This window comes from Agelaius phoeniceus, chromosome 2 (assembly GCF_051311805.1).
Source record: "Agelaius phoeniceus isolate bAgePho1 chromosome 2, bAgePho1.hap1, whole genome shotgun sequence".
In the NCBI taxonomy this organism is placed as follows: Eukaryota; Metazoa; Chordata; class Aves; order Passeriformes; family Icteridae; genus Agelaius; species Agelaius phoeniceus.
Genome location: NC_135266.1, coordinates 95,971,258 through 95,982,322, shown reverse-complemented (window position 1 = coordinate 95,982,322; position 11,065 = coordinate 95,971,258). Strand labels below are relative to the sequence as shown.

General features: G+C 41.9%; 1 protein-coding gene across 6 annotated transcripts; it reads left to right on the top strand.

Moving 5' to 3' along the window:
• Window positions 1–31: 31 nt before the first annotated feature.
• On the top strand, window positions 32–10,833 carry SLC35A5 (solute carrier family 35 member A5). 6 transcript variants are annotated; one of them, XM_054654784.2, is made up of 7 exons: window positions 32–148; window positions 1,410–1,562; window positions 2,304–2,402; window positions 3,552–3,688; window positions 6,963–7,030; window positions 8,251–9,046; window positions 10,466–10,833. In XM_054654784.2, exons 2-7 carry the CDS (start codon window positions 1,433–1,435, stop codon window positions 10,532–10,534), a joined length of 1,299 nt encoding a protein of 432 aa, XP_054510759.2. In that variant the 5' UTR covers window positions 32–148; window positions 1,410–1,432; the 3' UTR covers window positions 10,535–10,833. The 6 variants fall into 6 exon arrangements, 5 of the variants coding, with proteins under 5 accessions (XP_054510759.2, XP_077030429.1, XP_077030430.1 ...); XM_077174314.1 differs by having other exon boundaries at window positions 73–148; window positions 1,363–1,562; XM_077174315.1 differs by lacking the exon at window positions 32–148 and adding an exon at window positions 228–467.
• Window positions 10,834–11,065: the final 232 nt, after the last annotated feature.

The following is an 11,065-nucleotide window of genomic DNA, read 5'->3' as shown; positions in this document are numbered from 1 at the left end:
GCGAGCCGGGGGGCGGAGCTCGCGGGTTCCTGGAAGCCGTGGGGGCGGGGCCGAACCGGCGGTGCTGAAGCGGGGGAAGAGGGGGAGCGCGTGTCCGCGCGGGGCGGGGCAAGGTGGGGGGCGCGCGCGAGCGGCCCCGCCCCGCCAGGTGAGGCCGGAGGGTGGGGGGGTGAGTCGGGAGCGAGGGGGTGTTGAAGGGGCTTCGTGCGGGACCCCGGGGGGAGCCCGGCCTTGGGCGGCGGGGATGAGTGAGGGGGACCGTGCTGCCGCAGCCTCCTGGGACCCGGTGCGCCGGGGTGCGCCTGGCCGCGGTGTCCATGCACCGGGCTCTGCTGTCTCGGAGTCCCGCTCGCCTCGCGCGGCCGCCGCCCCGCCGCTCGCGGCTGCAGCCTGAAGCAGCGACGTGGCAGGAGGCGGTCGGCAAAGCCCGGCGGCTGTTCCTCCTCCGCTGCGGAGGAGGTGGCGAGGTGGGTGTCCCCCGGGTCCCGTTAGCCGCGCTCCGGCCGCCCTGCCGGCATGGGACGGAGCCCAGCTCGCAGCTGGTCCAGAGAGGCTCTCCCTCCCCGCACCTCCCTCGGCCGGCTGTTGGGGCCCCGGGGCCCGTTAACGGGTCGGGCGAGTAACGGCGGTGTTGGAGGCGGAGGACGCGGCTCTGGTGCTCGGCTCCAGTTGCCCTGCAGTTGCCCTGTGCCTCCCCCGCCGCTGGGAACGAGCCGGCGCCAGGTCAGCCCTGAGGGGTTGGTCTCGCTCCGCTGCTGTAGCGCTTCTTCTTGCTGGGATTAGGAGCAAGAGCACTTAAAAAATATCAAAGAAAAATAAGCACATGAAATATTTAATCCTTTTAGCTAGCCCGTATGCCGTAGTTGCGGACTTCTCAGGAACCAGACTCCTTGTGCCACCTTCAGCGTCGCAGTGTATCGTTTATCCCCCTTCGATGGTCCTTGTAACGCATCCTTCTCTCAGGGGTGACCTTATCGCTGTCTGCCTGAAAGGAGGGTGTAGCCAGCTGGGGTCAGCCTCTTCTCCCAGGCAACCAGCGACAGGACAAGAGGACACAGCCTTAACTTGTGCCATGGGAGGTTTAGGTTGGACATCGGGAATAAGTTATTCACAGAAAGGATGATTATATATTAGAATTGTAGGTGATGGAGTCACCATCCTGTTTTAAGGAAAGACTGGATGTGGAACTTGGTGCCATGGTCTAATTGACATAGCAGTGTTCAGTCCTAGGTTGGATTCAATTTTTTTTTTTAAACTAAGAAAACTACAGTTGTAGAACAAGATCATGGCTTGTTCTATTATGTAAGCATCTTTGAATAACACATAGCAGTAAAATGCACTTATTTTGTCTCGTGTAACCAGTTTCTGGAAGTACTGTTTACAGTGGTTTTGTATCCTGCCATCCAAAGGGCACTGACAGTGAGGCAGCAGGATGAAGGTGGAGTGGTGTAGTCGACTTGCCCTTTGCTCCAAGACAACCAGCCAGACCTTTCTGCTTGGAGGAGTGTTCATTGCATTGGGTTCAAGTCGAATCCTCCTGATGAAGTATTCTGCCAATGAAGGTACAGTTGGGCAATACCCATAATGTACCTTGAATAAGAAAGCGTTGATATTTGGGCTAAAACATACCCCAAAAACCTACTTCTCCACCTGCAGAGTTCTTTGAGTAAACATCCTCTTATATTTATAGGGATGTGTTTCTGCACTGGAAAATTTCTGTCCAGCCAGTAGACTACCATAGAGGTGTAACTTGGGTTGCAAGGTGTATGATCCACCTTTAAAAGATGAGGCAGGTGTTTTATTTTATAGGGAACTCTTCAAAGATGACATTGTTGTGTAAGCACTCTTGATGGTAGATGATTTGATTGAAATGTTTTCCTTGCAACAGGCTTAGAAGAGAAGTGGTATTCTACTGGATAAAGTGCTAAAACTGGCTGGTATTGCCAGTTCTAAAAGAAGATTATGTCATCCTGAAGCTGTTTTTTGTGGGAGTTAAAAAACACCGTATTGGTCTTTGGGGAAAGCCTTCCCATTTTAATTTGTTTTTAAAACAGCCATATTCTTAAGTTCTTCCAAAAAAAATCTGCTGTAAACTGGGACCAAATGAGGAAAGATTTCAACTCAGAAAAGAGGCTTTTCAGGAAGTTGTATGCCATAAACTTTGAAACATTTATAACTGAAGTTCTGACAAAGCCTTTTATGACTAAAATTGTGATTGTAATGGTTATAATAGATTCTTGTTCAAATTATGAATGCAGGAGACAGAAACTGATTGTTTACTTCTGATTTGCTGGATCCCACAGATAACAAGTATGATTACCTTCCTACAACAGTGAACATGTGTTCTGAAGTAGTAAAACTGGTCCTATGTGTAGTGTTGGCAGTCTGGAATAGGAAAAAAGGTAAGTACCGATGTTTTAAATAACTAAAATGTGTTGACTTTCTAAGATTTGCTGTCCTACAAACCCCTTTTTTTTTAACAATAAATGGCACTCTCCACTTGCTCCAGGTTTTGCATTGCAGGTGATTTTTGCTTTTTCTTTCTTTTCTGTCCTGATGTAAAAACTATGAGAGATTAACTTAATAGCATTTCAAAATGGTACAGATCAAATATTTAAATTGACTGAGGACGTTCATGTTAAGTTGAACTGTTGATTTTGTCTACTTCTCCAGGAAGCAGTCATGGCTCTGGCAAGCTGATAAAATTTTCACCTTCCCCAGTTAGTACAGACTTACCTGAGACAGTAAATATATTCAATCAGTGTTTGCCATCATTGCCTACTCTTGACTGCATGTTTTCTGGTTTTCTTTATTTTTCTTTCTTTTTTTAAAAATCCAGATGTCTTAGTTTTGCTGAACTCAATGTGTTGGTGCTTCAGGAGAGGATTAGATATCATTCAGTAGTTTTAAATCTATGCTAACAAAGTACTTTTGGGAGCAGCTCTGGAGTAGTCTAAAGTTTATCACAGTCTTCCTCCTAAAGTTTGTGTCCTGAATACCTAAGTAAATGTCATTCTTTGTGCTTTGTCCTTTCTTTTTTCTTTTCTTCCTATCATGTGCTGTGGTCTGCAAGTACTGAATCCTGGTTTATTTTGTACTTCTGACTTTACTGGCTGACCTTTGGGTGCTCTATGAAGGAATCTACTGTCTATGTTGTTGTTCCTGTTGTAGATTTGATCAGTAATCAACAGTAAGTCACACCCAGTAAGGATGTCACTGTTGTGTAGGGACTCTGGGGTGCTTTTTGGCCCTAAAAGAATGGTTGACAATGGAATTTTTGCTCAGAGTGGACAAACACTGTGATGGATGTAACAGATGCTGTGACATTTTCTTTGCTGAAGCAAGGAAGTGAGCACCACACAGGGTTGCTGCTCCAGCGGTGTTCTGCCCTGGAACGTAGGTTCCTGTGTTGCCAGAGAACTGAGGAACCCGAGGGTTTTCAGTTTAATGGTGTTCCTCAAAAGAGGACAGTGGTACCTGTTCTGTTACAAGGGAACAGGCTTTCAATAATAGGAAAGAATATCTTTCTTACTGATTTCTTTTCCTTTCAGAAAAGGGTTGTATGGATCATCTCTCTGAATGTTTTTCCTGGAAGAATGTATGCAATTCCATTAAATGGTCAATTCCTGCCTTTCTTTACTTTTTGGATAACTTGATTGTCTTCTATGTACTGTCCTACCTCCAGCCAGTAAGTATACTTGCCCTGAATAACATGACTTCTCATGTCTTAGTGGGTAATGCTGGTCTTAGGCTATCTACTGTGGTAAAGCTGGCAAGGCAAGATTGTAACTGAGCTCTCTGCTGTTTTAACACAGAAAGAATAATCTGTTACCTTCCCATTCTCTTTCCCACTGGTCAGGGTTGTACAGCTTTCAGCACGGACAACTCTTTATATTTTCTCCATCCAATGTGATTCAGAAATAGGGTGAAGTGCTTAAGAAGTGGGAGGGTTTTTGGTACTTTTCTTCCTTTGCCTTCTTCAACTCTGTATTTCTCTTTCAATCAATTTGTTTCTCTTGCTATTGTTTGAGCTGCACATTTCTGTGGGGCTTTTGCCGCTCTGTGTATGTGACATAAAGTGAATAAATATAATCTCACGAAGGGAATAGGTGTAACAGAAACTGAGGAGGGGATGAAGAAAATGGACTCAATCTTTGCACTTGTTTGTTAGCTATGTTTAGGTATAAAATTTAGTTGGTACTTTCTTCTAGCTACCCTCCTCCTTTTGGATGAACCTGCATATGCTCAGGAAATTGTACAGGTTTTGTGCTTGCTCTTATTTTTGTATCATGATACTTTTTGGTTCAGAATCTATGTTTGCAGTAAGATGGAAACAGATGGTTTGTGCTTGCTATAAAGTACTGTGGCTGCCCCTATTGAACATTAAAATAAATGGTTTTCTACCTTCTCTATCAGAATTTCTCTTTAAAATAGTGTTCTCTTAGGTGTATATTTCTGCTAGGGACAGACCAGACCAGAGTCTAGACCTGGACTCAGCTGTAAAAACCTAGCAAAATCAAGAGTCAGATATCTTAAAATAACACTCACAGCTGCTTGGTTCTGCGGTTTTTTGTATGTTTTTTTTATTGATGGGATTTTTTTGTTGGTAGTGGTTGGGGTGATTTTTGATTGGTAGGGGTTGAGTTTGGGTTTTTTTTTTGGGTGTTTTTGTTTTGTTTTTTTGGGGTTTTGTTTAATTGTGGGTCATTTTGGTTTGTTTTGGTTTTTAGTTTTAGGAAGGAAATTCAGCGATAATATTTGTAGAAGAAAACCCTGATGCATAGGAGGTTACATAAATGCTATTTTTCTCTTAAGCAATTTAATTTGGTTCAGTTTAGGTAATCCTTGGGAAATGGACAGCTTTTGTTTTACATACATGCACACCCAGGCATACCTTGTCTTTGTCCCCTCAGAACATGTGCTCTAAGATTCCTCTTTTTAGAACTTTTAGCGTCTTTTAATTAGAGAAATTCTATGATGGTTAGCTGAAACTGTAACATTATTATGATAAAGAAGTATTAAAAGAGATAACTAAATATCTCTAAGATAGAATATCTTGATAATGTACAAGACCATGAATGTGAAATATGAAGATGCTTAAAAGGAAGATGGCCATACCCGACTGAACTTGGTCATGTGACTTTAAATACAACGTAGTTTTGGGACTAAGTAGTACCTGGGTGAGCAGCTGCTGGAATTAGGGTTGCTTTGGTGAGATTTTTTTGCTTGAAACTTCAGCTATAACTGTGGATACTTTTTAGTGGCTAAATTTCCTAGAGACTTACCTTTTGAGGCTTTACTCGTGACGTGCAGATTAGTGTCGTGGGGAACTTGGTATTCATATTCCTTTTCGTCTAGAACAGAGATCTCTTGAGGTTTCAGAGAAGAAAGTGAGTCAAAATTAATTTTTTAAACTATCCTTTGAAATATTTTGCTCATAATGTTACCAGAGATGTTGGATGGGGAGCATTGACTGTAAAGCAAATCCAGAGTGTGCATGAACTACGTCTACATTTTGCATAAAGGCTCTTTTTTTCCAGAGTGATTTCTGCCAAATTTCCTTGTTTATTCAATATTTTTCTCCTTCCACAGTGTTCACCTAACATGAATATTTACTGAGTTTTAATTTTGCAAAGAGGAAAATTAAGATGTGTTTTCTTAGGGAGGTGTCTAATTGTTAGTAAGTGTTCAGCTTACTTGTGAGCCTGTGTTGTGCTGTTTCATCAGAATTATTGTTCAGCAGATGGTATGTTGGGATAAAGTGGAGTGAAGATAATGAGAAAAGAGTCTGTGCTTTTGCTCTGGTGAAGGAAAAAGACACTCTATAGCAGAATTGGGAATGTGGAAATGATGAGAAAATTCAAGAAAAAGTCTGTGTTTTGTACTCCTGAATCTAAATATGCTTATGTGTAAAATTGTCTAAAAAGCTGAGGCTCAATGGGACCAAAAACTTCAGCTGCCTGGATCTGTTGTACATTTACTGACTATGCAGGGCAGTCTGGAATAACAGACACTAAAACAAGAGACATGGAATATGCCACTCTGCAGGAAAGGGGAAAACTCATCAAAGGACATGCATGGGAAAGATGAAGTTTGCAAAACACCCCCCACCCTCATAAAGAGGATTTTTTATTCCTACTGGTGCTGGTGGATTCTGGTCTTTATTGATAACTGGAGTGCTTAAAAGAGCCTTCTCTTGGTCTGGTCTCCTAGTATAGAGTGTCTAATACAGAGACAAAACAGACAATCCTTGCCACAAGAAGTTTGCAGTTTGGGATCATGGCCATGGATTAGAGCACTGATGGTATTATACAGTTATTCTGAAATTAAACAGAAGCTTTACAGTTGTTTTCAGTTGTACTTCAAAATAGATTATTTTCTTAAAATTACAGTTGCAGTCTTAAAAATTCAAGCCAAGCACCTCTTTATCTTTGATTAAACTCTGCAGCAAAAGCAGTTGACATAGAAGAAGTTTGTTTTCTGCAAGTGGCTTGTCCAAGTCTGGAATTTCATGAACACTGCAAATGGCACTGCAGCCAGGAGCAACCTCCTCTTGCTTTATTCTTTACTTATTCTCATTTTGGAGCAACTTCCTCCTTTGTGCCAACACAGCTGTTTTTGCAGCTCGCTGGTCAGCCCAGCTGGGGAACTGATCTGACCGAAAACTAAACTGTTCTCTGCTAAGTAAGTTTTCTCTTGCACTGGTTTCCTCACATCTTCATTTCAGTATAGCTTTCCCCACTGCAGTGGAGCTTGGGCTCTATGGTTTCCCTGGGAATTTGAAATGGGACTTGACTATCATTTTACAGGTGTGTTATTGTACCACTTGGGTGAGGAAGAAAATTCAGTACCAGTGCTTTTCACTCTGGCACGTTGCAGGAAGGTGAACACTTGAAGTCTGTAGGTTTTTGTGTCCACAGTGTGTCTGAAGTATAACTTTATTCCTCTCCTTCTCTTTCAAGGCAATGGCTGTACTCTTCTCAAATTTTGTCATTATAACAACAGCTCTTCTCTTCAGGATAGTGCTAAAGTAAGTAGTATTTGCTACAGTAAATGGAATTTAAATCTTCCCAGCTTGGATGAAGTTAAGCTACATTTTTTCTCTTTGTCTGACGGGAACAATAATTCTCTTTTCTTGCGGCTGTACCAACTTGGAGAGGTGTTTTTTTTTTTTCTACATCTGAAGGTGTAGGAAATAATATGTTATTAGGAGTCCCTTCATATATCTACACGTTTGGTCAACTCTAGTAGGAAACAGTTGAAATCAGGATTGTATAGTTATTGAATGGTAAGAAGAAAGCTTTCATTTATACATTAAATATCTTATTTCATGATTGCCAGTACTTACCAGTCTGTTGCAGTTCTTAATTGAGTGTAAATGTGGTCTAGTAAGAGGAAATGAGATGCATAAGAGTGAAAGATAGAGATGTGTTTGGTTCATTACTCATGTGACAAAAGCCAGACTAAGTGTTCCACTTTGCAGAATTTGTGCTCTTTATAGTATTATTTAGATTAAAAAAGACTATCAGGGAAATGGGTATTAACTTTTCACTGTAAAAGTTGCTTGTGTTGAATATGGCACAAATAAGCTTTTTCCATATGTGTTAATATGCCAAAACAGTGCCTGATAGTCTGACTCTAAATGCTTTTTCTCATTTTAGTTTTGTCTCTTGTGATGTCACAGTTCACTTAATCTTCCAAATTTTTGATTTTCACCAAGATAAACAGGCTTTGTTTGAGTGGAAAAACAGCATAAATACTTCTAATAGTCTTAGGAATTACATTTGTAGATTTATAAGAGTTACCATCATATAATAGTAGAAAAGGACTCCAAGTCACAGGGGAAAAGAGCAGTATAATAATGACGTTTTCCAAAGAAAGTTGGTAATTATTTGGATGTCTGTGATGTTTTTTACTTTATTCATCCAACCTTTGTTGCCATGGAGACAAGAGTTGCTTTTAAGTTTTTAGGTAGTCAGTATCTAGAAATAATGTGATCTTGAAAGTCCTTCCTTATTTCTTCAGAATACTTTATTTTATACTTCTTTGTTTGCCAGACTTGGCCCCCTTTGCCTTAGTAAATCATGTTGTATTTTTGCATTTTATTGTATTCTGAAGAGACTTTTCTTTACACCTGTATGTCTCCTTATCTGTGGCATTATGTCTTTTGTATGTTTTATAGATCTGGGTGTTCTGTCATTTAATTTATGCCACTGTGTTTCTAAATTTAGTGGCTTTTTTGTGTACCAGGCGAAGACTCTCTTGGGTACAGTGGGCGTCTCTGGTGATTTTATTCCTGTCCATCGTTGCCCTGACTCGAGGAACTGGAGGCCATCAGCACAGCTTGGCTGCACATGGATTTCATCACAGTATGTTTTTTAGGCCATCTAACCACTGCCTTCTTGCTACTGGACCTGAGGAAGCATGTGCGGAAAGGGGCAACTGTGCAGCACCAAGTTTCCTTCACAGCTTCCAGTGGAATGTGACCAGTACCATGGCGGGAGCACTGAAGCCTCTCCGCCTCAGCCTGGGCCATCTGCTTATTCTAGTTCAGTGTTTTGTGTCTGCCCTGGCTAACATCTACAATGAAAAGATGCTGAAAGATGTGGATCAGCTTGGGGAAAGCATCTTCACACAGAACAGCAAACTCTATGCCTTTGGAGTGCTGTTCAATGGGCTCATGCTGGCACTGCAGGCTAAGGACCGGAGGCAGATAGGGAACTGTGGCTTCTTTTATGGGCACAACATCTTCTCCGTGGCTCTTATATTTGTCACAGCTTTCCTGGGGCTGTCTGTAGCCTTCATCTTGAAGTTCCGAGACAACATGTTCCATGTTATGACTGCTCAGATCAACACTGTCATCATCACCACTGTGTCTTTTGTCATCTTTGACTTCAGACCTTCTCTAGAGTTCTTTTTGGAAGCTCCTGTAGTCCTTCTCTCCATATTCATTTATAATGCCAGTAAAGCAAGAGGCTTGGAATATGCCAGTCTGAGGGAAAGGGGAAAACTCATCAAAGGAGATGCATGGGAAAGATCAAGTGGGGTAAGGCTTTTCAGTACTTGTCTCCTTTGGTTTCTCTTTTGTTTCACCTCCCTTTACGCTATATGTTTGGAAGAATCAACTTGTGTGCGACGGGACTCATCCCTCAACACCAAAGTTCTGCAGTATTTCTTAAAGTCTTGGGTATTGCTTTCCATTTGCCACTTTTTGAAATCATGAAGCCTAGGTAAGCATTGTTTTCCTGCTGCGACTGTAGACAGTCCTGTGAGCAACTTCAGCTTTGTACAAATCTTTTCTTGAAAGCTTTATAACCAAGAGAGTTTACTTACCCAATTGAGAAACTGGAATTGATGCCTGGGTATTAATTGTACCTAAGTAGAACTGGTAAGTCTGTCTAGCTTAGGCCACATGATGAGGAAGCTAACATTTTTGATGTTAGAGTTCTTTCTGCCATAGCAGTAAAAGATAGCTGAAGACAAAAAGGCAATGTTTAAACACAGAGTTTTAACATGGTTTGGGGTTTTTTTCTTGCTATATATTTCCTCTAGGCCTACTAGTGTTTTTGTTCTGATTTGAACAGTGATCTAGTCAGCTAGATGGTGTCAGGGACAGCTTGCTCCTAGAGCTGTCGTTCAGCTGAGCTGAGCAGTCGCCTGATGGGAAGGGTTCACGTTTGTGCCCGTCGGCCTGAGGATGCACGTTGTAACCAGCAGAGAGCGCTGTCCCCACTGCGTTCCAGCAAACATTAAACTTCGAGAGCAAGCATTAAACTTTCCAGAAATTCCACATGGTGCCTTTTTAGGTTGTTGTTTAATGAACAATAAATAACACAAATTCATATATTTTTGGTGTGCCAGGTGTCATCTATTTTAGCACTTACACCTAAGCAGCTGTTGTAGAAACGAATAGCATTATGTGAGCATGCAAAGCCAGCTATATCTTGGGCTGCATCAAAAGCAGTGTGACCAACAGGTCAAGGTAGGTGATTCTGCCCCTCTGCTCTTGTGAGACCCCACCTGTAGTACTGTGTCCAGCTCTGGGGATTTAGATCTGCTGTAGTGAGTCCAGAGAAAGGTGATCAGAGGGCTGGAGCACCTCTCCTATTAAGACAGGCTGAGAGAGTTGGGGATGTTCATCCTGGAGAAGAGAAGGCTCCAGGGACACCTTCTAGCATCCTTCCAGTACCTTCCAACCCAAACCATTTTATGATTGTATGGAGGAAGGGGCTACAAGCTGTTTTAGGCAGTGAGTCACTAAAAAGTGTTAAAGATTCAGGGAATGTTTTTTACGAGTATGTATTTCCTAAACCTTATAACACACTTGTAAGAGATTTAAATTACAGGGATTACAGGATTTTGCTTTAAGTGATACTTTTAAATAAACCTTAGTCTTTTTTTTTCAGCTATTAATAACAAGATGACTTTTGGTCACATTGTTCTCTTTTGCTTCTGGTTCCTGTAGGATGGAGAGGAATTTGAGAGGTTGAACAAACCAAGCAGTGACATCGATACAGATGAAGATTCCCTCTAGCACGAAGCTGTCTTGGAGGAGTGCTATTGCTCACAGTGAGAGAGAGCTAATCTTTTATTAATATAGGGAAGAGTTGTTTTTCCCCACAGACAGACTATTTGGAACTGTTTTGGGGCTGGATGTCAAATGTGGATAAGGACAATATTCAAGCTGTATATATGGAAAGTTGTATTCATTTGTGCCTGTCTCCCAGTGTCTGGGGAAATCAAAGTCTGGAATGCAGCTGGTGAATTTTATATGCAGCTTACGTGGCCTAACTTTGAAAGAGCTTGAATAAAACAAAAGTTTATTAAACAGTATGAATGCATCATCTTTTTTTTTGTGTGTGTTGAGAAAGGCTTTGTGTAGAGGCTTAGTTTGCACTGAGCCCACTACTGAAAACAAATATTATCCAGCTACAGTAATGCCCTTCAACATCTGGAGCACTGAGCAAGAGAGTGCAGGTGGGAATATCATCTGGTGTTGTTCTACCCTGGCAGACTGATAAGGTCTTGCATTCATTTTGTAGAGAGAGAAGTCATTCTGCAGAGT

Bases quoted from the DNA above. Each gene is read 5' to 3' on its own strand.
- SLC35A5 (XM_054654784.2), top strand. From the start codon at position 1,433: ATGAAGGTGGAGTGGTGTAGTCGACTTGCCCTTTGCTCCAAGACAACC. The intron at 1,563-2,303 runs GTACAGTTGGGC...TGGATCCCACAG, and splicing joins GAAGTATTCTGCCAATGAAG to ATAACAAGTATGATTACCTT. The intron at 7,031-8,250 runs GTAAGTAGTATT...TTTGTGTACCAG, and splicing joins CTCTTCAGGATAGTGCTAAA to GCGAAGACTCTCTTGGGTAC.